The following is a 26,885-nucleotide window of genomic DNA, read 5'->3' as shown; positions in this document are numbered from 1 at the left end:
TCTCTTCTTCTTCTTCTTCTTCTTCTTCTTCTTCTTCTTCTTCTTCTTCTTCCTCCTCCTCCTCCTTCTTCTCTTTCTTTCTTCTTTTCTTCTCTTCCTTCTTTCCTTCCTCCCACTCACTCTTTCTTTCTCCCTTCCTTTTTGTCTTTTCCTTCTTTCTTTTCTCTCTCTCTCTCTCTCTCTCTCTCTCTCTCTCTCTCTCTCTTTCTCTCTTTCTCCCTCCTTCTCTCTCTCCTATTTTTTCCAGAAAAGTAACTCTCAGAGAGATTGAAATTTAGTCCAGAGGCCATCTACCCACTGGTGCTACCAAACTCCATTTGTCCTCAGAGTCCATACCTTATCCATGACTTCCCTCCTTCATCCATATCTCAGATTTAACATGAGTAGACATGAGGTAACATGTCTTTGTCTTTTAAACACTATGTCTTTATTTCCTCTTCTTTAAAGATAATACCTCCTACCACATAGGGATTAGACAGACAACATGTCTTAGAAAAACAGAGCACCTGGCACATCATGAGTACTGATAAATGATTCCTTTTCTTTCAGTAACTTTCATTGGAGACCTCAAAAATCAAAACAAACTTTCTATAATCTGACATCTGAGCTTGATTATTTTCCCTTTCCTCAGATAGTCAATAATACAACAACTCCACTCCCAAAACTATCAAGGTTAATGAGCTCTTTTTAGAAGTTGTAACAAACATATGGACAGAAGATGGCTATTTAGTTTCCTAAGTTTCTGGATGATGGTAAAAAGCAAAGGGTATTGTTGTGATTAACCACACGGATTAGAGCTCCAGTGATAGAATCAGAAACTCTAGCACACATGGTTAAAATCCAAGCACTCAATTTGTTTTTGATTTTGCTTTCAATTTGAATAGGCAGGAAATTCAGGGAAAAATGATATTTGACATTTGGCTTCCTGAGCACCCACATAGCAGTCTGCAGCAACAAACACCTTGCAGAAGGTGGCAAAAAGGGGGCCAAGAAGAAAGCTTTGTATCATGTGAGAGTACAGGCTATGTTCAATAAATAAATATTGGGCCAACACGTGTCACAAGGACTCAAAGAACCAAAATCACATCTGATGGCCTCAAGGGTTGGGTGCTTAAAGGGAGCCTCACCGATCTGCAGTTGCATTTAAAAATTTAAGATAATTACTGAGGATGTTTGGGACAAGAACTCTCTGACCTAACAGGATCTCACCCGAGACAAAACAGTGGCAGACTGTGACTAAAGCTCATGTTGATGTCAAGACTACAGAGGCTATGGGCCTCATCTGTTCTGTTTTTATTTTTCTTTTTTTTAACAAAAATGCAACGATCAGATCCACAAGACCTCCTATGCGCAGGCTCAACACTTCCACCAAATCCAGAAGAAGAGCATGGAAACGTAACCTGTGAAGCACAACGAATGCTTGAAAGAGTAGCTGATGCATTTATTCCAGATAGCGTTGGGAAACAACGGGAAAAGGCTTGCCAGTTTACGTATCCACTTCAGCACATCTTCCTTAGAAACGTAAAAAGCCCAAGTTTGAATTGGAAAAAGTCATGGAAATTCACGAAGAAGGTGGGAGTTCTGGAAAAGCTATTGCTGATGACACTGGTACTAAAGTTGAACAAGATGATGGATATGAACCACCATCCAAGTATCCATTTAAAGTTCGCAATTTTAATAGGGATAAATAAAAGGTATATCGGTGATGGTTTGCATCTAAAGACAGAAGGATCTTTCTCTATATAAATGTGGTTCTCTATATAAATGTGGTTCTAGAATTCTGTTCAAATTTTATTGACTTCAGGAAATACTGAAAGATGTCCAATACTTTTGAAAATATAGAATGGAATGATCTTTTTCATCATACAAATCTTCTGATATCTTACCTTTCCAAAACACTCTTCCCTTGGTTTCTCCGCGATAGTAGTCTGAACAAGAGTGTTCAGTTAGCACTGATGATACATTTATCCCATAAATAGATCATCTATGATAAAGTGATGTAAATTGGTTAGTAACTAGTTAGAACATTTCTTATCATGAGAGTTTCTAGCTCATTTGGCTGTAAAAAGGAGATAAAATATTTAGCTGCAGTAGCAGATCTTTTCCAAAGACTAATAAAATTGCATCATCAGACAAGGTTTTGGGAAGAACATTTTATTGCTAAGCATATCCTTGAAAGAAAATGCAAATATGAAATAAAAGAGAAAAAAATTAAAAAAAGAAAAGCAGCAACATCACAACATCACCAAAGAAAATCCTTTAGGGTTTGCTAGTAAAACAACAGGAATAGGATAAAAGCTCACATAGAGAATGCACATGTTCCCAGAAAAATTGTCCAAATAGAAACTTACACTAAAGGAATATAACGAATGTAATTTTACTCAAATGTAAAGAATGTAAAGAAAGAAAACAGAAAATCAGTTCACAAGACCTCAAGACTCCAAGAACAGTAATCTTTTACAGACATCAAGATTTAATCAACTTCATATAGGCTGGGCCATTTAAGTTATCTAAAATCGTGCTTTCATATCTTTTAATAGTCCTGTCTTTTAAAATGACAACACAAAATATAAAATAAACTCTTAACACATTGAAATATCAGATAAAGAGGAACACCTCTTTCCATATAGAGTAGTAAAGGCTACCATTGTTGAGATTGCGCTTTTTACCCATGTCTTTAAGATATTTTTTTCAATGTCAAATGTTCATGCAACTTACAAAGACCAGCAAGAGTAGATTTCTAAATCTAAACAGCTGATTGGATTTCATCTGTACAAAAGAAATTGGATATATCTGACCCTTAGAGGACACACTTCAATTCCATGTGAATATTTGTCTTCCTTTTATCTCTTGCTTCCACCAGCTATGGCCACACCATCAGTTTATCATTTTTCTATACATTGTTTCCTCTTTACAAAACAGCAAAGAAAAAGACAACTGGAATAGGAACCAAACCAACAGAAATGAACAAATGGAAAGGAAATAACAGTATCTTAAAGCAGTATGTACACAGGTGGCTAAAGAATTCAACCAGCAAAAATGTAGTAAAATATGTAAACAAAATCTGAGAAGATTTTTTTTCTTTAAATTCTCTTTGACACAGTTAACTGTGACAAAACTAAAACTCACACTTTCTTCACATTTTAAGGTTTACTTTTTTGTTGTTTTGTTATTTTCTTTTAAAATAACATTCTCATTCCACCTCAAGACTTTAACAGATTTCTGTGTCAGTCACCCCATCAAACATACCATGATAAATATATCTGTATATATATTTATTTATATATATTATACTATTAAATTCCTTTTTTGTGTGTCACAGCAGCTTTATTCATTTATTTATTTGTTTTTAAAAAAAGATGGGTGAAAGAGGAGTGAGCAAATGGAGAGAAAGACTGAGAGAGAGAGTTATCCACATCAGGCCACAAAATTAAAATCACTATGAAAACCATTATCATGATGGGGGCAGGGTAAGCACGAAGTCTTTTGTACTTTGTCATGTCATATTTGGCTTCATGACCTTTTATGGTTCTATCACAAGTTGAACTTCCATATCTGTTGTGATTAGTCAACAGACTTTAGTATTGTCTTTTTCTTTTTATATTTGCATGCACTTAAGTCAGTTACAGATTCAGCCTACCCCCTTTTTGCCTTCCCTTGGAAAGGCTTTGCTTTAGGTTTGGAGTTTTGCCCATTCTTACAATTTGGGTTAACAGACAGGAACAGTATTGTGAAGTAAAGCCAATAGCCTTAATAAAATGAGCCCCAAATCCAGCTGTTCAGGGTTTGGGTGACAAATTCTGAAATTAGATTCTGGGGGAACCAGCTTTGTAAATCAATATTATCATCTATCACATGGATTTTGCTATGTAGTCATCAAAGCATTCTGTAGGAGACAAACAACAGATTCTAGAGACACCACAACCTGAAATGGAGAGTGTACACCATGGTAGCTTGTGAGTTCATATGGCAAAAAGTCTCTCATACTTTTTTTTGTTTTCTGAGTTTTTTTTTCCTCTTCTTATTTCGAGTCACTGTCAAAACAAAAATAAACAAAAACCCAATAGCTATTTTCCCCTCAGATCTTGAAAAGTTACACAGAGACTGGCCAGAAACCAGATGAGAATTTTTTTTGTTCTGTTTTGTTTTTGTTTATCTCATTTTTTTGCCTTTTTTTTTTAAAACATTTTTTTTACATAATTAAACAGAAAAAGAAAACATCGTTACAATCAAGCTTCACAAACATCATTACAGACTCACTTGGAGTTATGGAACCAGTAAGTCATTGAAGTCTTCTGTTTCGCAAAGGTCCTGCCAGAGAAGGAAGCTTCCAAGTTCTTGGATGTGGTGGGGCCACAAAAGCTTGCTCCAGGGCACAAATGTGTGCGTTTTATGTTACAGCAGAGCCGTAAGAACTTTTATGTATTGATTCATTTATTTATTTTTCTGTCTCCAAGCCATGGCTGGACCATCACAGCTATGGCTGAGCGTTAGAGATAGATTAGCTACATCTCTGTGTGTGTGTGTGTGTGTGTGTGTGTGTGTGTGTGTGTGTGTGTGTGTGTCCTTTTAAAAATGGTTCTCCCACCATAGTCATGGTCTATGTACCCCATCTCAACAGTGCAGACAGTTAGGGACACCTGTCACCCTCACTGTCAAAAGTCCTTGGCGTGCGTATCCACCAATCATCCTGGGTGCTGAAGCATGGTTACACGTAGTACTCCTTGTCCTTGTTTTTCTGCTTCTTGTGGCCGCTCTTGGAGCTGGCTTGCTTCTCCTTGACGAGCGTGCCATTGCTCTGGGCCGAGTTGCTGATGTAATTCCGCGTCTCGTCCACTTGGTAGGACCCCTCGTCCCTGTTCCTGTACTTGTACATGGCGTACAGGAGGATCAAGATGCAGAGGGCGGCGGCAGCCACTATACCGACGACCATCCCTGTCGTAGAGCTGGACTCCCGGATCACCTCTGAGGCCCCCGGGACCCGTCTGATTCCCGGCTCCGTGGGGTTTGCTGTGGGCACATTACGGAACATGGGGGAAGTAATTAGAGGGCTCTTCAGTTTGGTGCTGTCTAGCTCATAGGCAGTGGGCAACGGAAGCAAGACTAGATCAGGCTGGGGTTTGAGATCACGGTTATTCATTTTGCCAGCTGGCAATTTGGGCACCATCCCGGACGAGGAGGAAGCTGTGAAGCGGATCAGCTCAGGGGACAAAGATGTGGTAGTAGTCCTACTAGTTTCCGAGACTTTGTTAGGTCTAAAGTCCTTGGATTCCCACTCGGGCGCATGTGCTTTGTAGCCACCTTCGAAGATTGAAGTGGAAAGACTCTTATCTGTTACCAAGGAGAAGGTGGTGTAAAAATCTTCATCATCAGTAGGGGGCAGGTTAGAGTCAAAGGTTTCCCCTGAGCCATACCCAGATATCACCAAGCCATCATCATCACAACCATCGCTGCCTTGGTCCGACAAGCAAGGTAACCCCGCCTCAGAGGTCATGGACAGGGAATCTTTGGTGGTCTCAAAAATGGTGAGGAGGGGGCGGAAGGTAGGGGGGAGTGTAATGGAAGGTACACGAGTAGCAATAGCAGGGGTAGCTAAAGGGTCTTCTACAAGAAGAGGGAGAACTAATTCACCTCCTGGGATGGAAAAGAAAAAAGAAAGAAAGAAAAAAAAAAAAAGAACACACAATTAGTACAGGTGCTGAGACAGTTCACAGACACTTTCCATGAAATGCGCTTCCTAGGCTCTGAAATCCTACCCCAACCACCTGGCTCCACACAGGGGATAAGCTGGGTTGTAGCCTGGGGTCATTCTAGGCTGATTTAGAGCCACTGAGAAGCCTCTGCCCAACCCAGACTTGGAATCCTTAGAATGGGAAGGGGATTCAAGTTTGAAAGGTACTCTCAAGTAATTCGACAGAATTCCAGGATCTGCTTATGACATAATGCTTCTTGATCAAGTCTACCCTATCATCAAAGTAGTGTGTGTGTGTGTGTGTGTGTGTGTGTGTGTGTGTGTGTGTGTGTATGCAATACATGTGTTGTGTGTTTTATTTGGGAATTTGTGAGTGTCCATGTCATATTTCTTTATCACCTTCGTGGGTTTCTGCTGATTTGTTTCTATTCTAAGACCAAAATCAAGACCAAAACATATAAAAGACTTGGTAGTATTTTCTTGTTATGATATTTGTTTTATAGTTCTTTTTGCAAACAGAAAAATGAAGACACAAGATTTACGATATTCCTCAAGTATGGGAATATTAGACTACTAAAATTCTTAATTGCAGTTCCCATTTAGCATGTGCTAAGTGATGTAGACTAATAAAAGGCTGAAAATGCTCATTCATATATTTGATTATGCTTTTCCATAATTTACCTTCTTTATTAAGTGACAACTTGCTTTGTAGTAGTCCAATTTGTTTTTATGTATGGCAGTTATGCTATACGTAATAATATGCTGAACTGGGAAATACATCTTAAATATATCTAGTCTAGATATCCATGTATTGCTGAAAACGTATATACTGAGCAGAAATGTTGACTTAAGCAAAGTGAACTTTTAAATCAGCGATTCTTTACTAAAGTGGCAGACACATACAGGTTTGCCTACAGTCTCATGATGATATTTATAAATATGTAAGCTGTGTCAGGAAAGGGAGTTCAAAATAGTTCCCAAATCACAGTGTATTGTGAATCATAGTTACCAAAAATATTCTACAAAGTTCACTTAAATATAAGGCCCAAATTAGTCACCTATGTCAAACAAGAGAATGGAGGTATTTTCGTGTTTTTACAATGTTATTTTCCAAGCAGAGGTTCTCAGAAAATCACAATTCATAGCCCTTCACTGAATGTCCTCCAGAATAATAAAAAATGAATTTCAATTTAAACTTAAAAAAACATCAATAATTCTCTACCAGGACTTGTGTGATATTTTTCTCTCCAGTCAGGAAGTGGAGATAGTATTTAGGTTATTGGTGAAAACCTCTTTCTGGGCTGTGTCCTGCCTGTGTTCTGCCCTTAGCAATACATTCATGATTGTGAAGAAATGCCAAGTGTCTCAGCATCAGGAGACACACCTGACTTTGGCTGAGCTGTGAGGTGTGCTCCTGTCAGTCACAAAGGCAGCCAAGGTTTAGCAGCAGCTCAATATTACAGAGTTCTAAGGACATTCTAAGGGGCAAGCCTTTAAACTTAGAGATTCTTCTAGAATTCTTTTTGAATTCTAGAAGATTCATTCTTAGGACTCTCTCACTCAACAGACCATGTTATATATTCTCGGGAATATTTCCTGTGGCTCAGGTCTACCCATTACATGTAAATTGTGCATGCTTCTGCTGCACTGAGAGGAACTTCCTGAGCGGATAGCCTTGCATACCTCCAAAGCATGGAAGCACAAGTGTGTGTGTGTGTGTGTGTGTGTGTGTGTGTGTGTGTGTGTGTGTGTGTGTGTATGTACATGTCAGATGCCTTTAATGCCTTCCTATTTAGACAATGACATTGTTTTATTCAGAAAGATGACAATGTATGTAATGTGTGTCATTTTGTAGGAAAATATAACAGAATAATCCTGTTATCAGGAGCCTATGTTTTACTCAGAAAGATGATAGAATATAATGTGCGTCATTTGTAAGAGGGAGAATGACAGGATTGTATTGCTATCTGTACCTTATAGAATCAAGTATTATGTGTAGGGAAGTAAAGCCAAAACCTTTCTGAGAATCTCAGGATGGTTTGTGTTTTCTGCTCCAAACTCAAGCATCTTTTCTAGGGATGAGAGTGTGAAAAGATAGAACAAGATGATCTTTTTAGACTTGTCAGAACATCGAACTTACTTTACTGGACCAGCAAGTCACTTTTTCATTGTGAACATATATAATTCATACACCTCACAACTGACCTAATGCATAATTCATGCACTTTTGCTAGGTTTTATAAATGGGATTTGGAGCACAGTTCCCTAAAGGTAAGCTGGTCTTAAAACTAACCCCAAACAGCCATTTTCCTTATTCCCTTACAGAAAGAGGATGGGGAACAGTGAGTGATTCATTGAAAGTAAAATAGGGAAGTATCTGAGTAACAGACTAGAAGCAAAAATAGAAAGAATGGGGGGGGCAGAGCAATCAGTGTGAAGGTACTCTAGAGATTTCTTATCCAGCTTACAAGAACAAAAGTTGGGCATGTGAGTCCTTTCCTGGCTTTAAAACCTCGCAGTTGTTTGTTCTGTATGGTAATGACAAAAATGTATTCCAACTGGAGTAATCAAAGAGGAAACTGGATAAAAGGAAGAGAAATAAACTGATTTTTTGAAAGAGAAGCAAAAGCCTTACAAAAATGACATAAATATAAACATAAATGGCTGAGTAGAAGCTACCATCCCTTTAAGAAAGATTAAGATGGTTGTCTTCATGATTACAAAGTGGCATTCATTTGCAGTTTTAGTGTACCATCTGTAACACCCAAATGGAATCTTTAATTTTCCTTTTCTTGGTTTGCTTAGTTTCTGTTCCTTCAATCTTAACTAAAGCAGCCCAGTGTTCTCCTTGCTTTGAATCTACAACATCTAGGAACTATTTCCTTTGCTAATCCTAGGCATTGAATAGCCCACTATAAGCATCTCCCCAAATTTGCAAACAAAATAAAACCTTTTTTAAAAAAGTGCAGAAAGAAGGCTCTACAGTCTAATCATTCGTAGAGAGTCTAGAAGGCTTCTGTACTAAGCTTGGTGTTGTTGATGGCTCACAATTGTAATCTTAGCTACTCATGGAATTGAGCTCTGAGGATCATGGTTTAAAGCCAGCCCAAGCAGGAAAGTTCATGAGACTCTTATTTCCAATTAGCCACAAAAAATGTTGGAAGTGGCTCTGTGGCTTGAGTGATAGAGTACAGCCTTTAGTAAGAATGCTCAGGAACAGTGCCCAGACCCTGAGTTCAAGGCCTAGAACTGGCACAAAAATTTACATACTAAAATCTGTCAAAAGTACTAATTCTTAGTGGGGCATGGTGGCTTATGCCTGTAATCCTAGCTACTCAGGAGGCTGAGATCTGAGGATCACAGTTCAAAGCCAGCCCAGGCACTACAAAGCCTTTAGATTCTTATCTCCAATTAATGATTAGAAAATAGGAAGGGGACTGTGGCTCAAGGGTAGGGGGGCAGCCTTGAGTTGAAGAGCTGAGGGACAGCACCCAGGCCCAGGACCCCCCTCCCATAAAAGTACTAATTTTTCATCACCATTAAAAAAATACTAATCTTGATAACCATTTTAAAAAAAGATAAATAATACCCTCTATTGGGAAAAGTTGAGCCCAAATTATGACAGATTTGAATACTTGAAATTCTTGAAGCTTTATAATTCTCCTTTCTTGGCATATTCAGGAGTTGAAACAGTTCCTATAGTTTGAAATGAACTTTACCCAGAATACAGGGATAATTATTATAAAGGAGAATTATAGTAGAACAGGGGGAAATTTTAGATAACTATAAGTATGAAAATTATCTGAGTTGAAGTAGATAATTCTAATACAGAAATTTCTGTCTTGGATTTAGAATTATTGAGTGTATATTCAGACCTTAATAGTGTGGATTTCAAGCAATGATGGCTAGAAATATTTTTAAGTGTATCTGTACTTAAATATGTACAGATTTTTCCTTGTTATTTTTCTTAAGCAATATTGTGTAACACTACATATAGATCATATTAGTTATTTCAGGTAAACTAGAGGACATTTAAAGGCTAAGGAAGATGTGCCTAGATTCTTTATAAGTAATCTTTCTCTCCTCCCTTCCCTTTACATTTCCTCCCCTTACTTCTCACTTTGCCTGCCTGGTCTCCCCTTCCCTTGCCTGTCCTCTTCTCTTCCCTCTCCCCCCTCTCTTTCCTCTTGTCTCCTCTCCTTTCATTTCTCTCATCCCCTTTCTTCCACTGATTCCCCCTCCCTTTCCTCTTCTCTCCCCGCGTCTCTCCTTTCCTCTTCCTTTATCTCACCTTCCCTCCCCTTTCCTCTATCTCTTCTCCTCCACTCACTTTCTCTCCCTCTCCTTCCCTTCCCTCCCTCTCCTGTGGTTTCTTCTCCCTCTCCCTTCCCCTCTATATCCTTCTTCCTCTACCCTTTCCCTAGAGTCCCTTCCCAACTCTTTCTTCTCCCCTCTCTTCCTCCTTCTGCCTTGTCATCCTCAATATCTAGGACAGCAGATGGACACTAAGGCACTTGCTTTACTATGCATTTCTATGAGGTATGTGGACATCCACATGCTGGTGTTTGAGATTTACTAGGGACCAGTCCTCCATGACAACTGTACTGGGAGTCAAAGATACACATGACTTGGGAGAGGATGCAGGAAGATATTTCTTCCATTTTCAGAACCTTAATAGAAATTATGGTGGGATCCATTTGAGATTTCTTATGTACATACTCCGATGTGACTACTATACAAAATAGTGTAGCAGCCAATCATAATTATTTCTCAACTCTCAAAGACTATGGACTCAGTGATTAGCCATGTGTCTAGCCTGACAAAGTATTCACAGAATCAGTGAGTCAAACGTCACTGATGATGCAAAACCTAGAGCATATAAAAAAATCAGAGATTCCTAAGCCATTCCCAAATTTTTTTCTTTGGTTTAGAATGAGAACTATCTGTATTCTTTAAAGTTGGCATTTTAAAATCAAGAATACATACATTTTTTGACAAGATTGTGCTTTTCTTTAAACGAGGGAGATCACAAGGGATATAAAAGGTCTATTTTAGCCCTGAAGGCTGCCCTGCTTTTTGCTTTATGAGTGTATTTATAGATATATAATTCATGCCTCAGGGGTTGGTGTCTAGCAAAAGGGACCCTCTGCCATCGAAAAGACAGTGTATTAAAAATTGACTAGAACTCCTGGGAGCTATGAGGATGTTGTGGATGATGGTGAATAGAGTAGATCCCCTAACAAACATCCCTAGAGCAGCATGAACTTTCAACGCCATTCCAGCTTTTGCCTCTCTGGAGAGTAAAGTCTGAGAGATTCTCAAAACTAAAAATAAATAAATAAATAAATTATGGAATCTGAGCAGAGCAACTGTGGGGACTACACATGTTCCAACTCTTTGCCTTCCTACTGTGTCTATTGAGCTCTTTACCTCACCCCCTAATTTGCATTATTCTAATTCTCTGCTTGGAAAGTCACACATAATGGGGAGAAATCATCCCTTTCTCCACTAAATTAGCTGCTATTCATTTAATAATTTGGTGCCATGAAAGTGATAATTTGGAGTACAGAAACATGATGAAGCTTATAAGCACAGAGTTCATTTTCATCCACCTTCAGAAATACATAGACCTTGACAAAGATGGCTGTGCTTGGGGAAAAGAGACAAGAAAAATGTCTCAGCTAGCCTTGTATTTTAACATGTTGAGATATTCTAGGTAGACTTTCTTAACAAACCTAATTGATTTGTCCATTAAGTTTGATCCTGAAAGTCTATAAATTCTATGTTTTAACATGTGGCTACATAAGATGAGCTGTAAAAATCCTGGGGTGTGTGTGTGTGTGTGTGTGTGTGTGTGTGTGTGTGTGTACAGTCAAATATGGACCTTTAAGGGGAATACTTGATTATTGGATACTCGCCATAAATATGATTTTGCTTAAATTTCTTAACCTCTTAAATAAAATGGAAATCTTAACAAAACTTGGTCTACCTCAAACCAAAAGCAATTGTTAAGTATTTAAAACCATGCTTCCTGATTCAGAGAAATGATAGTTTTTATGTCCCGATTGTCATTAATAGTTTGGACCTACAAACACTTAAATCATGAATCAAGTTGGTTTTTTTTTTTTCCAGTCCCCGGGCTAAAACTCAGGGCCTGAGCACTGTCCATGGGTTTTTCTCAAGACTAGAGCTCTCCCACCTGAGCCACAGCACTACTTCCAATTTTTTTCTATATATATGTGGTACCAAGGAATCGAACCCGGGTCTTCGTGCATGCTAGGCAAGCACTCTACCACTAGGCCAAACTCCCGGCCTCAGTTTTTCTTTTTTTTATTGTAATGCTCTCATGTTAATAAATCTACATTTCTGAGGTATTTTTAAGCAAATTTGTGGGATCAGTCACATAATTTTTTTTGAAAAAAATTTATTGAGCTTTGATTAAATTGATCTTGGGATAGCAGCTTCAGGAAAGAAGTTTATAATATAGTCAGGTAAATTAATACCAAATTTAGGAAATTATTGGATTTAATGCTAGAGTATTCTCTAATATGTCTAAAAACAGAAAATAATATGAACTGAGAAGGCCCATTCATTAAAGCTATGGAGGTGAGAAACATATCTATTAATTACCATTCAGCTTGACATTTCTGTAACAATAATCTGTATATCTGTTATTAAAGTACATAAAGTAATTTCTTTATTAAAATAATTTAACAGTGCTTCTCATCAAGCTTCTGTTTCCTGAAATTCACATGAGAGTATTATCCCAAATGACATGAAGGTCAAGGATTATTTCAGTCTTAGAGTTGGAACCTTAACACCCTTGTGGTACCTACCTGAAATAGTTTCTAAATAAGAGTGTAGACATGGAAAGCATGTTTCATTTTGATGTGATTTTGACTTTCCTTTATGGGCTTACCTGAGTAAATCCTTGAGAGAAGGTAGCAATTATGAACTTTTAGAAAAGGAAATGGAAAAAAAGTGGGTTGGGAGGTGTTAGAGAGGGAAGGAAAAGAGTGAGGGAGAGAGGGGGGAAAGAGGGGAGAAGAGTAAGAAGAGAAAACAAGGAGGGAAAGATAGAAAAGATGGTGGGAGGGAGAGGGAAAATAAGTGTCTCCTCTTTTTGTGTATGTATCTGTATATGCTTTTTCCATAAGTTAATTTTGTACATTAGAAAGCATCAGTAGTACAGTAGAATACTCAAAACACCTGGGAATCTTGATGTCATTACTCTCTGGAAAATTGATTTTGTAGCCTGTGGTGATAGTGATAGCAAAATTCTGGATAACCAAACTGTACCATGATCACTTGAGAGTACTTTATTTCCCCCTTTTCTGAAAGAAAATAAAATAAAGACATTTACCTGAATGTTTTCTAAGGATTAAATTAAGGATGAAATTGCCACCAATAATGCTTAAAGCTCACATATTCCCGGCTCCCCCTTCACCCCCCGCCCCCGCCCGAATATTGTTTTCCAACCACCAGGCACTATAACCTGTTTTAGTACCCTTCTGTAAAATAAACCAGTACTATCAAGGTTTTAAAGTTGGTGGTTAAGAACTTGAGGCAAAGAGGCTTGTCATTCTACATCAAAGCCTATGTAGTGACTTTCTATTTAAGTAGAATTCACAGTTTTAGAAGCTATTTGGCACAAAGCATAACAGCAAAAATTAAGCAAATAGACACAAAAGAAATAAAATTATTTCATATAGTTTGAGAAATTATACAGTTGAGAATAAAATAATTTCACAGACAAAGTAAAACTAAAGGCAAAGAGAGCCAATACCAATAACAAGGCATTCACAATATAAAAACACAAAGAAGAGTAAAAGCAAATTAAAAACCAAACAACTGAGAACCATTTTTGGGAAAATAAGGAAAGAAATCATATCCAAAGAGGCAAAATAACTGAAATTAAAAAAAGGAGAGCATACCATATTAATTTATAGTCAACTTACATCAACAAATTGCCCGCATGTTTTTTGGCATGAAAGAAAAAATTTACAAAAGAAAGTTGTGTAAGAATGCTCTTGGACAAATAGAATTGCCACATTCTTGTAACTTGCTTTTTGTTGTTGTTGTCGTTATTAATTGTTAAAAACTTTTGAGCAAAATGTCTAATTTTTCAAATATAATAATTTACAACAGAGGATGATACAAGGAGTCAACAACACACACATCCACAGCACATAACATGAAAAGAAAAAAAATCTGCACTTTCAAACAAAATTTTTACTTGGGGGGGGTGGGCTGAGAGGGCATTGATTTGAATTCAAACAATTCCAATTGCTATGACTGAAAAATTAAAAAGAAAAAGACTTGCATAATTTGCCTTAAAAAAATCTGTGAATCTACAGACTCTGAATGGATTTCTGTATTATTGTAGGTTTTCAGCTATGGATTCAGTGATTTTTTTTTGTCTTTTTGACAAATTTTGATAAGATTTTCTTGAAGTTCCGGGGGATGGATGACAGCACATAAATTTTAACAATGCTGAAGAAAGGGGGCAGGGGAAGGGAGGATGCAGAAAGGGGAGGGTGGGATCTATGAGTGAACTACACAGGAGATGAAGATGATGGGAGTAAATGTGTAAGTGAGTCGCCACGTCCATGTAAGGGCGGCCCGGAGTGATCTAGCTGCATTAGAGCTTCTGGCTGTAAGGAAGGGATGGGCAATATACAAAAACAAATGAGCCTACAACATGCCCATCTACGGAAATAAAGAACAGAACTCTAACACTGACAATCTCACACACCCTAAGCTGCAACTTCTTCAACATGCAATTACTCCAAAATTGATTACAGTTTCATTATAAGATTGTTTTTTCAATCATCAAGTTAAATATATTTTTCCCTATTCAAACTAGCCAAAGTACATAAAATAATAATACTTTGTATTCATGATCAAAAGATTAAAAGCAAAAGAAAAAGAAAACAGAGAGACTAGATTTATGCATTCAAATGGAACAACTTCACCTGCAGCCACACAGCCTCATCTACAGTTGGGGGAGAGGGGTTAGAGTCCATGAAGACCAAAGGAAAGGCAGTGCTTGGCAGAGAGTCCTATACTGAGGTACTAATTATACCCATGCTAGTTTGATTTTTTAATCATCATTACCTTTAAGCAGATTCACAAAGAAGATTCAATTCAACATGTCAATTGATGAGTTTAATGCATCTTGATCAATGCATGCCTTCCACCATTCTCCCCACCTCCCTTGTTTAGAAATGGCAGGATTTCAATGACTGGTCAATCTTCCTTTGGCTACCTACATTGACCGTTAAGACTGGCCACTATGGAAAGAGGTGGATGTGGGAAATCAGCAGCTGAAGTTGTTCCACATTTAAAGAGGGAGTGGGGGAAAAACTGCAGAAAACAATTCATAACTTCTTTTGCTTATAAAGTTGGATCAAACCAAATCTAAAAATCTAGCAATTAAAAAGAAATACATTGATATATATTCATATATAAGTTGATAGATACAATACAAAAAGTACTTAGTTCCCAAACAAGAAGGGAGAAAATAACAAAAAAATTTAAAGAAAAATATATTCCACATTTTCAGAGATGAACAACCAGATGCACACATTGAGTAGGCACAGACAGAGCAGTCAGGGGACACTGTTTTTGTTGATTTGTTTTGTTTTCTGGACAATTGATTCCCCTTTTAATGATAGCCGAAATTGAAAATGAGTTTTGCATTTCCTTTAAAATATATTCTTTTAGTCTTGCTTCATTCATAAAATAAAAAGGGCGTGCAGTCTGGATGTACGTCATGAGTAGACATTGAAAAGAGAAGAACGTGGCTAGGCTGACAAACAGGTTATCATCTATTATCTTTTAATTGTAGCAATGTTCATCAAATCAACACATGCTTAAAGTAAGTTGCATTTAGGGAAAAGTAGAGAAACAGAGCAGCAAGCTAGGGTTAGGGAGAGGTTAGCAAGACAAAACCAATTTGGGAGTGTTTTGGTTCATGCTTTTTCAGTAGGGGTAAAAGGACATCTCAAAGCTTCTTGCCAGTTGTAAGGAAGAGAGAAGAGATGGACAGAGAGAGAGAGAGAGAGAGAGAGAGAGAGAGAGAGAGAGAGGTTGAATATGTGTGTATGTGTGTGTAGATTGGTGTAGAGCCTATAGCAATAATAAATGCATATATATTTATATACACATATATGTTCATTAGTTGCACATTAAGGAACTGACTACAGATTTATATCAATGAAGGCCCATTTTCTAAGGCATAGCAGGATTATAGTTAAAATTGCTTCACGGGAGTTTTCTTGAATTTTGTCAAATCGACAGAGTACCATGAATGACAGGAAGATGGTAAAATAAGTCTGACAGATGCAGGAATAACCAATATTATTATAATAATAGTGTCAAAACTTTTCCTTGCTCCAAAAGAGACAGTACCAGAATCTTTAATTTATAGGAAAATCATGAAATGAGTATGATTTGTTGAGGTACATTGGGGGAAACTTTGTGTCTTTCAGAAGGTAACTGGAGAGATAGTGTTACATCAAATCTACATTGAGAACTGTAAAGTAGAATACAGTATAGGTGTGCAATGTGTACGAGAGTAAGTGTGTATTGAGAGGAAGGTATTGTAGAAAGAATAGAAGTGTGTATTGAGAATAGAAGTGTGTATTGAGAGGAAGGTATTGTAGAAAGAACAGAAGGAGGATGTTTAGAAATGGTCTCAGCTTCTACTGGAAGAAATCACTAGCGCTGTATCCATTACTCTATCCCTGTGAGAACATTCATGTTCAACCAAGGACTGGGAAACCAGGGTAGGCAAACCACAAAGGCAAGACACTTGAGAACCAATTGCAACCACTTCTAAGAATTCTTTTGGGTGACTTTAACAAATAGTGTAAAATTTGAAAATGAGTCCCCGCTTTTGCCCTCTATGAAACGCCCCTTTTATTATTTTATTTTCAAATAAATTGTAGTAATGTGTCCCCATGGGTCAGTCCGTACCAAGATTTTTTAGTCTCTGGTTTAATAATGTTAATCATTATTCTGGGAACTTCACAAAGTGCAGCCAGAAAGTTTTAGAAGGAAAGAAAAATCCCAATTCATACAAGCAAGAAAAACCCTTGTTGCCAGTTAGCTGATATTTTTCAGAATAATTATATTTTTCACCTTGAATTTTATTGTATGAAAAGATTTTCTGTTTATATGGCCTCATAAAGTATCAAATGACTTCTGGAGACAAGTTCATTTTGGTACTATTTATATAGACTGATTGTTTCACAGTCAAATGCTGAAGTCAGAATTGCTCTATGTGAGAGACTCAAGAATAAGACATTTGGTACTGCATAAGAAGATATGTTTTGAAGAAGATGCATCAGAATATGCTATTGAGTAATTTACCTATTTCAAAATTGTCTTCTGTAAAACTTCTGCAAACAGTAAAACACTTATATTTCAGAAATTGCTGGTGTGAACAACTGAACCTGTTAAAATTTAAGGTTGCTACTTCACAAATAGAATAATATATAGATATTTTTTAACCCATGGAAGCTGTAATTTTGAATGAAGCCAACAGAACTTAGACACACACCCAAAGCTTCTTTAATCTCAGATGTAAAATACAAATTATTAGTAGTTGGCAATCCTACAAAGCTCAATCATCGTCCTTCAACTGTTATGTTAAAAACTAGTTTTTTATTTTCAGAAACATGTGATTATATATATATATACCCATATATTTCTACTGAACAATGACAATGCATTTTCATTATATTTGCTACTGAGATTAAATAATACATTAGTAATATATAAATATATAATCTATAAATAATAAATAAATAAATAAATAATATAAACATTTGACCTGAAATGGCATCTGTTGGCATCACTATTTTTATCTCACTGCATTCGAATAGCTCCCTCTTAATGTAGAAAATGTCACATTAGAAAGCAGCATTAAAATGTTGGAATTGCACTGGTTAGAATTCACTGTGGGGTGTTCACGTGCTTTCAAGATCTGATGGAACTCTTCTTAAGAAGCAAAAATGCTTAATACTTTCTTTTCTTTTCTTTTCTTTTGTGGGTCATGGGGCTTGAACTCTGGACCTAGGCATTGTCCCTGAGCTCTTCAGCTCAAAGTTTCTGCCTTACCCCTTGAGCCACAGGGCCACTTCTGGTTTTCTGGTCATTAATTGGAAATGAGTCCTGGGTGTTTTAGTGTCCAGGCTGGCTTTGTACCACAATCCTCAGGTCTCAGCCTCCTGAGTAGTTAGGATTACAGGCATGAGCCACCGCACTGGTTGCTTTATACTTTTTCAATAACAGTATTCTAACTCAATATTCATGTTCTGGATATTCCCTGATTGAATTTATAGACCCAGTCACAGCAGATAGAAACACCAAACTTCCATGATGGAAAGGAGAGCCCAGAATACAATTCAATTCATTCAAAGCTATTTGTTTCTATAGTCATTTGAAGATATATTGTTTCTATAGTAACTTGTTTCTACAATGATCTCTATTTTTAAAGGGCTTATTTTTTAAATAATCTATATTTTTCTATAATTTTCTGTTAATGATCTGCTTGCTCAATTTGTTGTCATTTGTCCAACTATAAAGATAAAAAGAATGCATAAAATGCTAACAAACCACACCTGTAATCGCATCTACTCAAGAGGCTGAGATCTGGTAATTGCAGTTCAAAGCCAGCCTGGGCATGAAAGTCCATGAGACCCTTATCTCCAGTTAACCACGTGAAAATCAGAAGTGGCACTGTGGCTTAGGTGGTAGAGAGATAGCCTTGAGCTGAAGAGCTCAGGCACAGTTCCCAGGCCTGGAGTTCAAGCCCCATGACTGAGAAAAAAAATATTAAGAAAATGAGTATTAATTTTAAAAATTGGTAATTTAGTAAATATATAGATATGAGGGCCTTAAATTAGTGGCTCTATTCAGTGCATTCACATGAGCTTTATCTTGTGGCTAGAAATTGATTCCATAAGTCCATTCTTCTTTGTGATTACCCTATACCCATCTCTGGTAACTGAATGCTACATGGTACTTAAATTGTTTTTTTTTCTTTGTCTCAACGAGACCCTAAACAACTTTAGAAGAAGGATAATGTTGGGTCTTAATTTTTTTCTATGACTGGAATACTACCAGTTATTCAAAAATTTATTGGATAAGTAAATACATGACTAAATAGTTTGAATGTATTCAGTTGCTTACCTATTCATGCCCACACTAGCCTAGAGTGCTACAAGTTAGTGGAAAAGCAGACCATGAGGGAATGATGGAATAGAACAGTAAGATACTCTGATAGCCAAAACCCATCTGATAATAAAATGAGAGCAGAGGTTACAAAAAAATTAAAAGGTAAGACAGACAAAAGAATAAGCAAATAAGGACTGGACAGTAAATCTTTGGCTCTGGGACCTTATAGGAAACAGAAGAGTGACCTATCAAACAGAAAGCCATCCTCAATGGCTCCACTTCTTCCTGTTTAACTCAAAGCCAATTGTAACGTGGAAGTTACAGAGTTTTATTATAGCCAATAGACGTAAGTTCAGGACTGTATTGTGTAGTAGCTTGTTAGAATTTTGAACAAACTGGTTGATCTCTCTGAGTTTATTTTTTTCATGTGTGATATAAAATTTATGAAGTCAGTTAATCCACCTCACACGGGAGCTTTGTGAAGGTGATGAGAATTTTTTGAACGCTTCTAAATTCTACAGAACTTCTCACATGTTGCTTACTAGCATCATTAATGTCTACGAGCTACAAAATGAGGGTTTTCTATTCCACAGAGGAGGCAGGGCCTAGACAATTGAGACCCATGTTAACTCCAAGTGGGATCATTGGAGCACATAAACACTTAGGCTTTGAACTCAAGACATTTGTTGTTTCTGAAGAGATGGGGAGAGGGAAACCACAAAGGAAAAAAAATCTCATCAAATATCCTGGAGACATGTCCCAACAAGCACTACTACTATAAAGTAAAATGAAAACATGAAAGATTAAAGGACTATGGTGATATCCTAGCTCTTTTCTCCCCATAGGGTTAAAACTGGGTAAGATCCCCCAAAGCAGAAATTCATTTAAAAATTACCAAAAATTCTTTTCATTTAATTTTAATGCTAATAAGGTATTAGTATAAGTGAACCTTTCTTTACCCAGGATAATTATATATTCCTTTATGCACAGGTTAAATCTTTATGTTTATTACGTATGTTTGTGTGTGCATGTGTGTATGTGTGTGTATAGTTAAATCTATCTAGCATACAGTGGGAAACAGGATATTCTTTCAATATGTATTCTGTTGAATTGAACTACAAAGATAGAACAGATTGGCAACATTTGGAGCTCTGTTTTGGGAAATTGGGGGTGGCTCACAAAACTGTCCTGCCTGGCACTGATTTCTTTCATCAAGAGGGAAAATCTCATAAAGTGAAACAAGAACAAAAGCAATGGAAAAAGAAACAACAAACAAAAAAATGACTTAGCAACTTAGCAGCTGTTCCCCTATGCTTAGCCTTGCTTCTCTGTGGATCTTAGCGCTGAAGTCCGGATGCTGGTTTTAACTTGGCACCCTGTTAGCCATGAGGTGGTTGATAGGGAACTGGGTTTAGCTGGTATCACCTTCTCTTCATGGTGGAGGCAGGGAAGTCTCACCTCCCAGGGGATGGATGTACCTAACTTCCTAGAGGCAGGAGAAGGGACTTGGACATGAAGTTACTGGACCTGTAGGTCTTGGGTCAGAAACTCTCAAGCTCCCTGTGACCCTGCTCCCTGGTATGACCCTTTTTAGGCCCAGACCAGCTCAGATGCCATTATGCCATACCACTTGTCTCCTGGGTCTCGTCTCTCTTGGCAATCTTCTACCCACCATGGCATCCCACGTCGGCTCTCCATTGGAGCTGATTTGATGATGCTTTTCAGCTCTTTCTTTCCTCTCTTGATTTCACTGTTTAGCTTTCTTGTGGTGTTAAATGGAGTCAAGGGACTGCAAATCTTTGTGACAAGAGTCCAAACTGTATTTACCAGTGTTTCAAAAAAAAACCTCCCAATTCAACCTCTCAAAATGTGGCCTCTCTGTTTCTCACAACAAGTTATCTTGCAATAGGACTTATATAAATATAGAGCTTCTTATGTACAAAATGCTAAGCCCTTGTATTATTATTACAAGTAATCCAAAATACTTATTAACAAAAAATGACATTTGCCTGCCAGTCAGGAATGAGAGTTTTGACTGAGACATTTTCTTCTTTTAGTACAAGTACCAACAGATTGCCTCAACTTTCTTTCTCCTCACCTCATTTCTCATTTATGGAACCAGGTATTACCTCATCCCATACCACATGGCCTGCTGGTAGACTTTGACTGTGAAATATGCTCTAAAGATTTATCTGCTGAATGCTTTGTCCCTGACTGGTAGTATTTTTTTTTTGCCAGTTCTGGGCTTGAGCTCAGGGCCTGAGCACGGTCCTTGGTCATTCTCCAAGGCTAGAGCTCTACTACTTGAGCCTCAGCCCCACTTCTAGCATTTTTCTATGTATGTGGTACTGAGGAATTGAACACAGGTCTTCATATATGCTAGGCAAGCACTCTTACCACTAGGCCAAATTTCCAACCCTGGCTTTTTTCTATGTATGTGGTACCCAGGAATCAAACCCCGGTCTTTGTGCATGCTAGGTAAGCACTCTACCACTAGGCCAAACTCCCAGCCCCTGACTGGTATTATTTTTAGGAGGCTCCACAAAAAATTAAAAGATGAGACTAGTTGGAAGAAGGAAGTCATTCGGGAATTGCCTTTAGTCACTTCCTTTATCTCAGACTCTTTGTGATCTCACTTGAGATAGCATTTAAAACAAAAGCCAAATTAAAAAAAAAAAACTTCACACACAAAAAAGGCTCCCAATATCCCAATATACAGAAATAACAAATAAAAGTTATCAGGTATGTGTATGAGAATGAGGACAACATAGTAGGACTTAGGTTTAAAAAAATATAAAGTAGCAGACATATAGGATGGAAAAATCTAAAGATCTCAGGCACCACCTGAAGATCATAGCTACTAATGCTGCATTATACATAGGACCTTTGGTAAATGAATCAAATTACAGCCATACTTATCATAAGAGGAAAATTAGGTGACTGGGATTTGATGGATATGCTTATTTCACTGCAGTAGCCATATGTATCACGTGTTATATGTATTCTACACATTATGAAATCATATGGCAAATATTAAGCATGCAGTTAAAAATTAATAAAATTAATTCAAAAATGAATACAAAATTAAAATGTAGTTTAAAAAAATACAGTGTAAATCAGATCAAGTCACTTTCTTCCTACAGAAATACTGTTTTTCCCAATCAAGATTCTGTACTCTTACCCACCATGAAAATCCCTGGTGTTTGGCTCCTCATCTCTAGTCTCGTTTCCTAAGGCTCCTCCTGACTTAGAAGTTTCAGGCTCTGGTTATATGCTCTACCTTTCCTTGCAGCAATATTTCTCCTATCCTTGCTCATTGCCGATATATCTAGTTCCTTTTGTTGATTCTGGGCTATCATGCATTTTCCTTCCTCAGAGTCTTCTAGGACTTCCCTCAAAATCTGTTCATGACCTGAACATCATCTTGATGATTCTGTGTAGGGGATTTACTACTAGATTCCTGCTTAGAGATTTATGCTTGCTATTTGTTTTCTGGAATACTGGTTTCATGAGAGTAGAAGCTTTGTCTCCCAAGAGTAGAGTCTTTGTCTCCTTGTCCATTGTCCTTAGTTCACTGTTAAGTGATATAGCATGAGTCAGAAATCACTTGATTGCGGAGAGAAGGAATCATGCTACAAGAATATAAAAAACAGGATATGATTCTCTTTGGTCTTCTAGTCTTCTATATGTGATAGCACAGTGTTTGGCCTGCAGTAAGCACTAGGTTCATGTTTTGTAAACAAGTTGTTGAAGCATTGCGATTCTGTTGTGCTTTCTTTACTTTTCCCCTTCTCTAAATCAGATGGGATTTCCCAGAGTTCTACTCAGCAGTTGCAATGTAAATTGAACCTCTCATCCACAGCTGACTCAGAAACCCTTCTGAAAAATGCATTCTTCTCTACCTCATTTGTGTTTTCATAGACTAGGGCTGGGATGTATTTAAAAACCTTGACTCCCTTTTCAATGCTGTAAGATACAGATGTTATATTCACAGTATTCAGACATAGAGCTTACTGATATGGTCGACCACCTTCAGGCAGTAGAAAAAAGGGGGCAAATTATTAATGGCTGGAAAAGTGATGAGGGTAGTAAGGATGGACTGTAATAATGGACTGGGTTATCTTTGCCTGCTGTGTCCCTATAGTGGTCCAATGGGACCTTTACCCTGAACAGGTCCTATGATATTTTATGACATGTTTATAGAGTGATAAACTTTTCAAGAAGGCATCCTTTGCTTCTGTTTTCTAAAAAGAATCATATATTCTGTCATTATGACCTGAATTTTGACCATTTTCTTTATGTTGGTATGTCTCTAGGCAGTAGTAACCTAGGTATTGTGAATCTATTGTCTGCCCTTTGCAAGATTTGTAACTTCTCATGAAATCACTCTTCTTTTTTTTTTTTTCTTAACCCTGAAATCTATCTTCATTGCAAGGAGCATAGTATAGTACCAGAAAAATAGGGATTCTGGGAAGATGGAAGAGACTATATGAACTCTCGCCAAGGTACCAGTTTTAGCATTCTAGTGAAAAGTTCACAGCTAAAGCATCACAGAGATTTTGGCCAGAGAGGAAGGAGTGAGGCAGCCTGCTGAAGTAGACCATTGTGAGCCCACACCAGCAGTGGCAGTGAGAACGACAATAGCAGCTGCTGCTGTTCCCCAGAGCAACAGAGCTAAGACAAAGGGGCCAGCGTCTGAACACTTGGTGCTTCACTTAACCTGCACTGCAGACAGTGTGACTTCAAGCGGGAGTCTTCATCCTGCTGGCTATAGATGGATCCAAATAGGGATCCAAATAGGAAAAGAGGAAGTCAAACGTTCTCTCTTTGCAGATAACATGATTCTGTATTTGAAGAACCCTACAGACTCCACTCCCAAGTTATCTGAGCTGATTCAAAACTTTGGCAAAATAGCAGGGTATTAAGTTAACCTTCAAAAATCAATGGCTTTCCTGTATGCCAACAATGAGAAGAGCGAGGCTGAAATCAGGAAAGAAACTCCTTCTACAATAGCCTCAAAAACAAAACAAAACAAAATGAAAACCAAAAAAAAAATTAAAACCCTTAGGAATTAACTTAACCAAAGAAGTATAGGATCTCTATGATGAAAATGTTAAAAACCTGAAAAAGGAAATTAAAGCAGAACTGGATTAACATTATGAAAACGGCAAGCCTGACAATGGCAATACCCATCAATATCCCAATGTCATTTTTTAATGAAATAGAGGAAGCAATCCAAAAATTCATGTAGAATGATAAAAACAATCCTTAGCAAAAAGTTCAGAGCTGGAGGAATATTAATACCAAACTTTAGACTCTATAACAGAGCTACAGCAATAAAAACAGCTTGGTTCTGACACAAGAACAGGCATGAGGACCCATAGAATAGAACTGAAGACCCAGAAATCAACCTATTAACCCATGGCCACCTAATCTTTGATAAGGGAACCAAAAAATAGAATGGAAGAAAGACAGTCTCTTATGTTGGCATAATTGGTTAAGCACCTATAGAAAACTAAAGTTGGATCCTTATATGTCACCCTGCACCAGAATTAATTTTAAATGGATCAAAGACCTTGAGGTAAAAGCAGATACCCACAAAACATTATAGAATGTAATAGGAGACACCCTAGGGCTCCTTGGTGCAGACTGAAACTTTCTTAACAAAGGCCTAGAAACATAATTAATTAAAGGAAGTTTGGACAAATAGGATTGTATTAAACCAGTGAGCTTTTGTTTGACAAAGGATATAGTTAGCAAGTTAAATAGAAAGTCCACAGAATGGGAAAGATCTTCACTAGCCATATAACGGACGTGGGCTTCATACAGCTAAAAAAATGGAATCTCTCAAAAACATATCCTCAAAGAAACAACCATCCCATTAAAAAGATGGCTTTTCAGAGACTTCTCTGAAAAGGAAATAAGAATGGCCAATCAACACATGAAGAAATGCTTGACATCTCTGGCCATAAAAGAAATGCAAATCAGAACAACTTTGAGATTCTACTTTGCTCCAGTTAGAATGGCCATTATCAAGAAATCTAATAACAACAGATGCTGGCGGGGATGTGGACAGAAGGAAACACTACTACACTGTTTTAGGGAGTGTAAACTTGTTCAACCACTCTGGAAAGCAAGATGGTGGTTTCTCAAAAGACTAAATATAGAGCTCCCCTATGACCCAACAATCCCACTCCTGGCATTTACTCAAATGTCCATAAGTAAGGACACACTAAAGCTACTAGCACAACCATGTTTGCTGTACTATTATTTACCTTAACAAAATTATGGAACCAACCGAGACAACCCTCAGTAGACAAACGGATCAAGAAGATGTGGTACTTATACAATATGGAATTCTATGCTGCCATCAGAAAGAATGACATTGCTCCATTTGTAAATTAATGGAAAGACTTGGGAAAAAAATCATATTAACTGAAGTAAACCAGACCCAAAGAAACATAGGCTCCATGGCTTTCCTCATTTTTAGTCATTAGTGATACATCTAGGATTCTCCTAGCAAAGGATCACCATAGTTCAAAAACTTATGCACAGATGGCCACATAGGATGAAGCTAAGTGAAATGAACTCCAGGATATGGAAAGAAGAGGTTTATCTGAATGCACGGAATGCTCTGAATGTACTATGTGAAGTTGTTTCTTTTCTCTTTTTTCCTCCTTATCTCATGTTTATCTCATGTTGTTACTTCATCGAGTTTTGGCAACTGGTATATTGTATGTATGTTTATTTGAAATACAAGATGATTAGGAGAGGATGGGGGAGGGGAGGTGGGAGAAAAACATGGGAAAGGTATCAAAGTTTGTGAAGTAATGTACCCACTACATGACAAATGTAACTGTAACTCTATATATCACAATAAAATATTAAAGATGTTTCACAAAGGCTTAATATATAGAAATTTCTGAAAGAGGGATTGTTCAATAAAATAAATATTTGCCAAAAAAATTATTTTTTGTTAATGTGTCAACAAAGAGAAAATCTTATCCAATACTTGAAATAAAGATAATGTACATTTTTGTGGTATGTGTGTGTGTGTGTGTTTGCTGTTGTTTTGTTTTGTTTCTGAGATGGTGCTGGGGTTTAAAACTTAAGGCCTGGGCACTGTCCCTTACTTTTTGGCTTAAAGCTAGTGCTTTACCACTTGAGCCACTCCTCCACTTCTGACTTTTTACTGTTTATTGGAGACAAGATTCCCTTGTATTTCTCTGCCTAGGCTGGCTTCAAATTGAGATCTTCAGACCCCACATCCTAAATAACTAGGAGTATAGGCAGGAACTTGCCAGTTCCTTATTTATTTATTTTTGTCGGTAGGGGGGCTTGGATTCTGGGCATGGGCACTGTCCCTGAGCTCTTCAGCTAAGGCTACAGCCCTACCCCTTGAGCCACAGCCCCACTCTGGTTTTCTAGTGGTTAATTGGAGATAAGAGTCTCATGGACTTTAGTGCCTGGGCTGGCTTTGAATCCCCATCTTCAGATTTCAGCCTCCTGAATAGCTAGGATTACAAGCATGAGCCACTATGTCCAGCTGAGCTTGTAATTTTTGACTCGATATACTTTAAGTGAGTCTCTAACAACTGGTTTTCAAGAGAGAAAATAGCAAAGATGCCTAAACAGATAAGACAGATATCCTAAGATTTTTTTTAATTTTTAAAACTAGTAAGAGTGTATATTAAGGAAGGAAATATGAGAGATTTCTTAGTTATTCAAAAGCTCAATAGATATATGTCTCTGAATTCATTAGGACAGATGCTTTGGGGCAAATGCCTATAATTAAAACAAAAAAATTGACATAGTGATTTCTTTGAAAATATGAAGAATGAAAAAGAAAATAAATTACAATTATGGATAAATTATAATTATATAGTTAAAGCATTAATTTACCAGAAGCCTGCTTCTGAAAGAAAATGAACCTAAGAGTAATGAGAGCTTACTCCTTGGCAGATATTTTAAGTACTTTAGGGATTTTATTTCATTTAACAATTAGAAT

At 37.4% G+C, this 26,885-nt stretch overlaps 1 protein-coding gene across 22 annotated transcripts in view; it reads right to left on the bottom strand.

The window, feature by feature from the left end:
* Positions 1-4,613: 4,613 nt before the first annotated feature.
* The window catches only part of Nrxn3 (neurexin 3), a 1,458,248-nt gene continuing 1,435,976 nt past the window's right edge, over positions 4,614-26,885 (bottom strand). For 9 of the 22 annotated variants that reach the window (XM_090344627.1, XM_090344628.1, XM_090344638.1 and 6 more), the window contains one exon: positions 4,614-5,010. In XM_090344627.1, the coding sequence (XP_090200753.1) occupies positions 4,709-5,010 (302 nt within the window). In that variant the 3' untranslated portion in view covers positions 4,614-4,708. Of the gene's footprint in view, positions 5,635-14,148; positions 14,347-26,885 lie in introns of those variants that run through there. The other 13 variants (XM_090344617.1, XM_090344618.1, XM_090344621.1 and 10 more) reach the window with 3 other exon arrangements.

Source organism: Megascapheus bottae, chromosome 14, assembly GCF_031878675.1.
Source record: "Megascapheus bottae isolate mThoBot1 chromosome 14, mThoBot2.hap1, whole genome shotgun sequence".
In the NCBI taxonomy this organism is placed as follows: Eukaryota; Metazoa; Chordata; class Mammalia; order Rodentia; family Geomyidae; genus Megascapheus; species Megascapheus bottae.
Note: the sequence above shows the minus strand (reverse complement) of the source record. Positions and strands in the feature narration are given on the sequence as shown.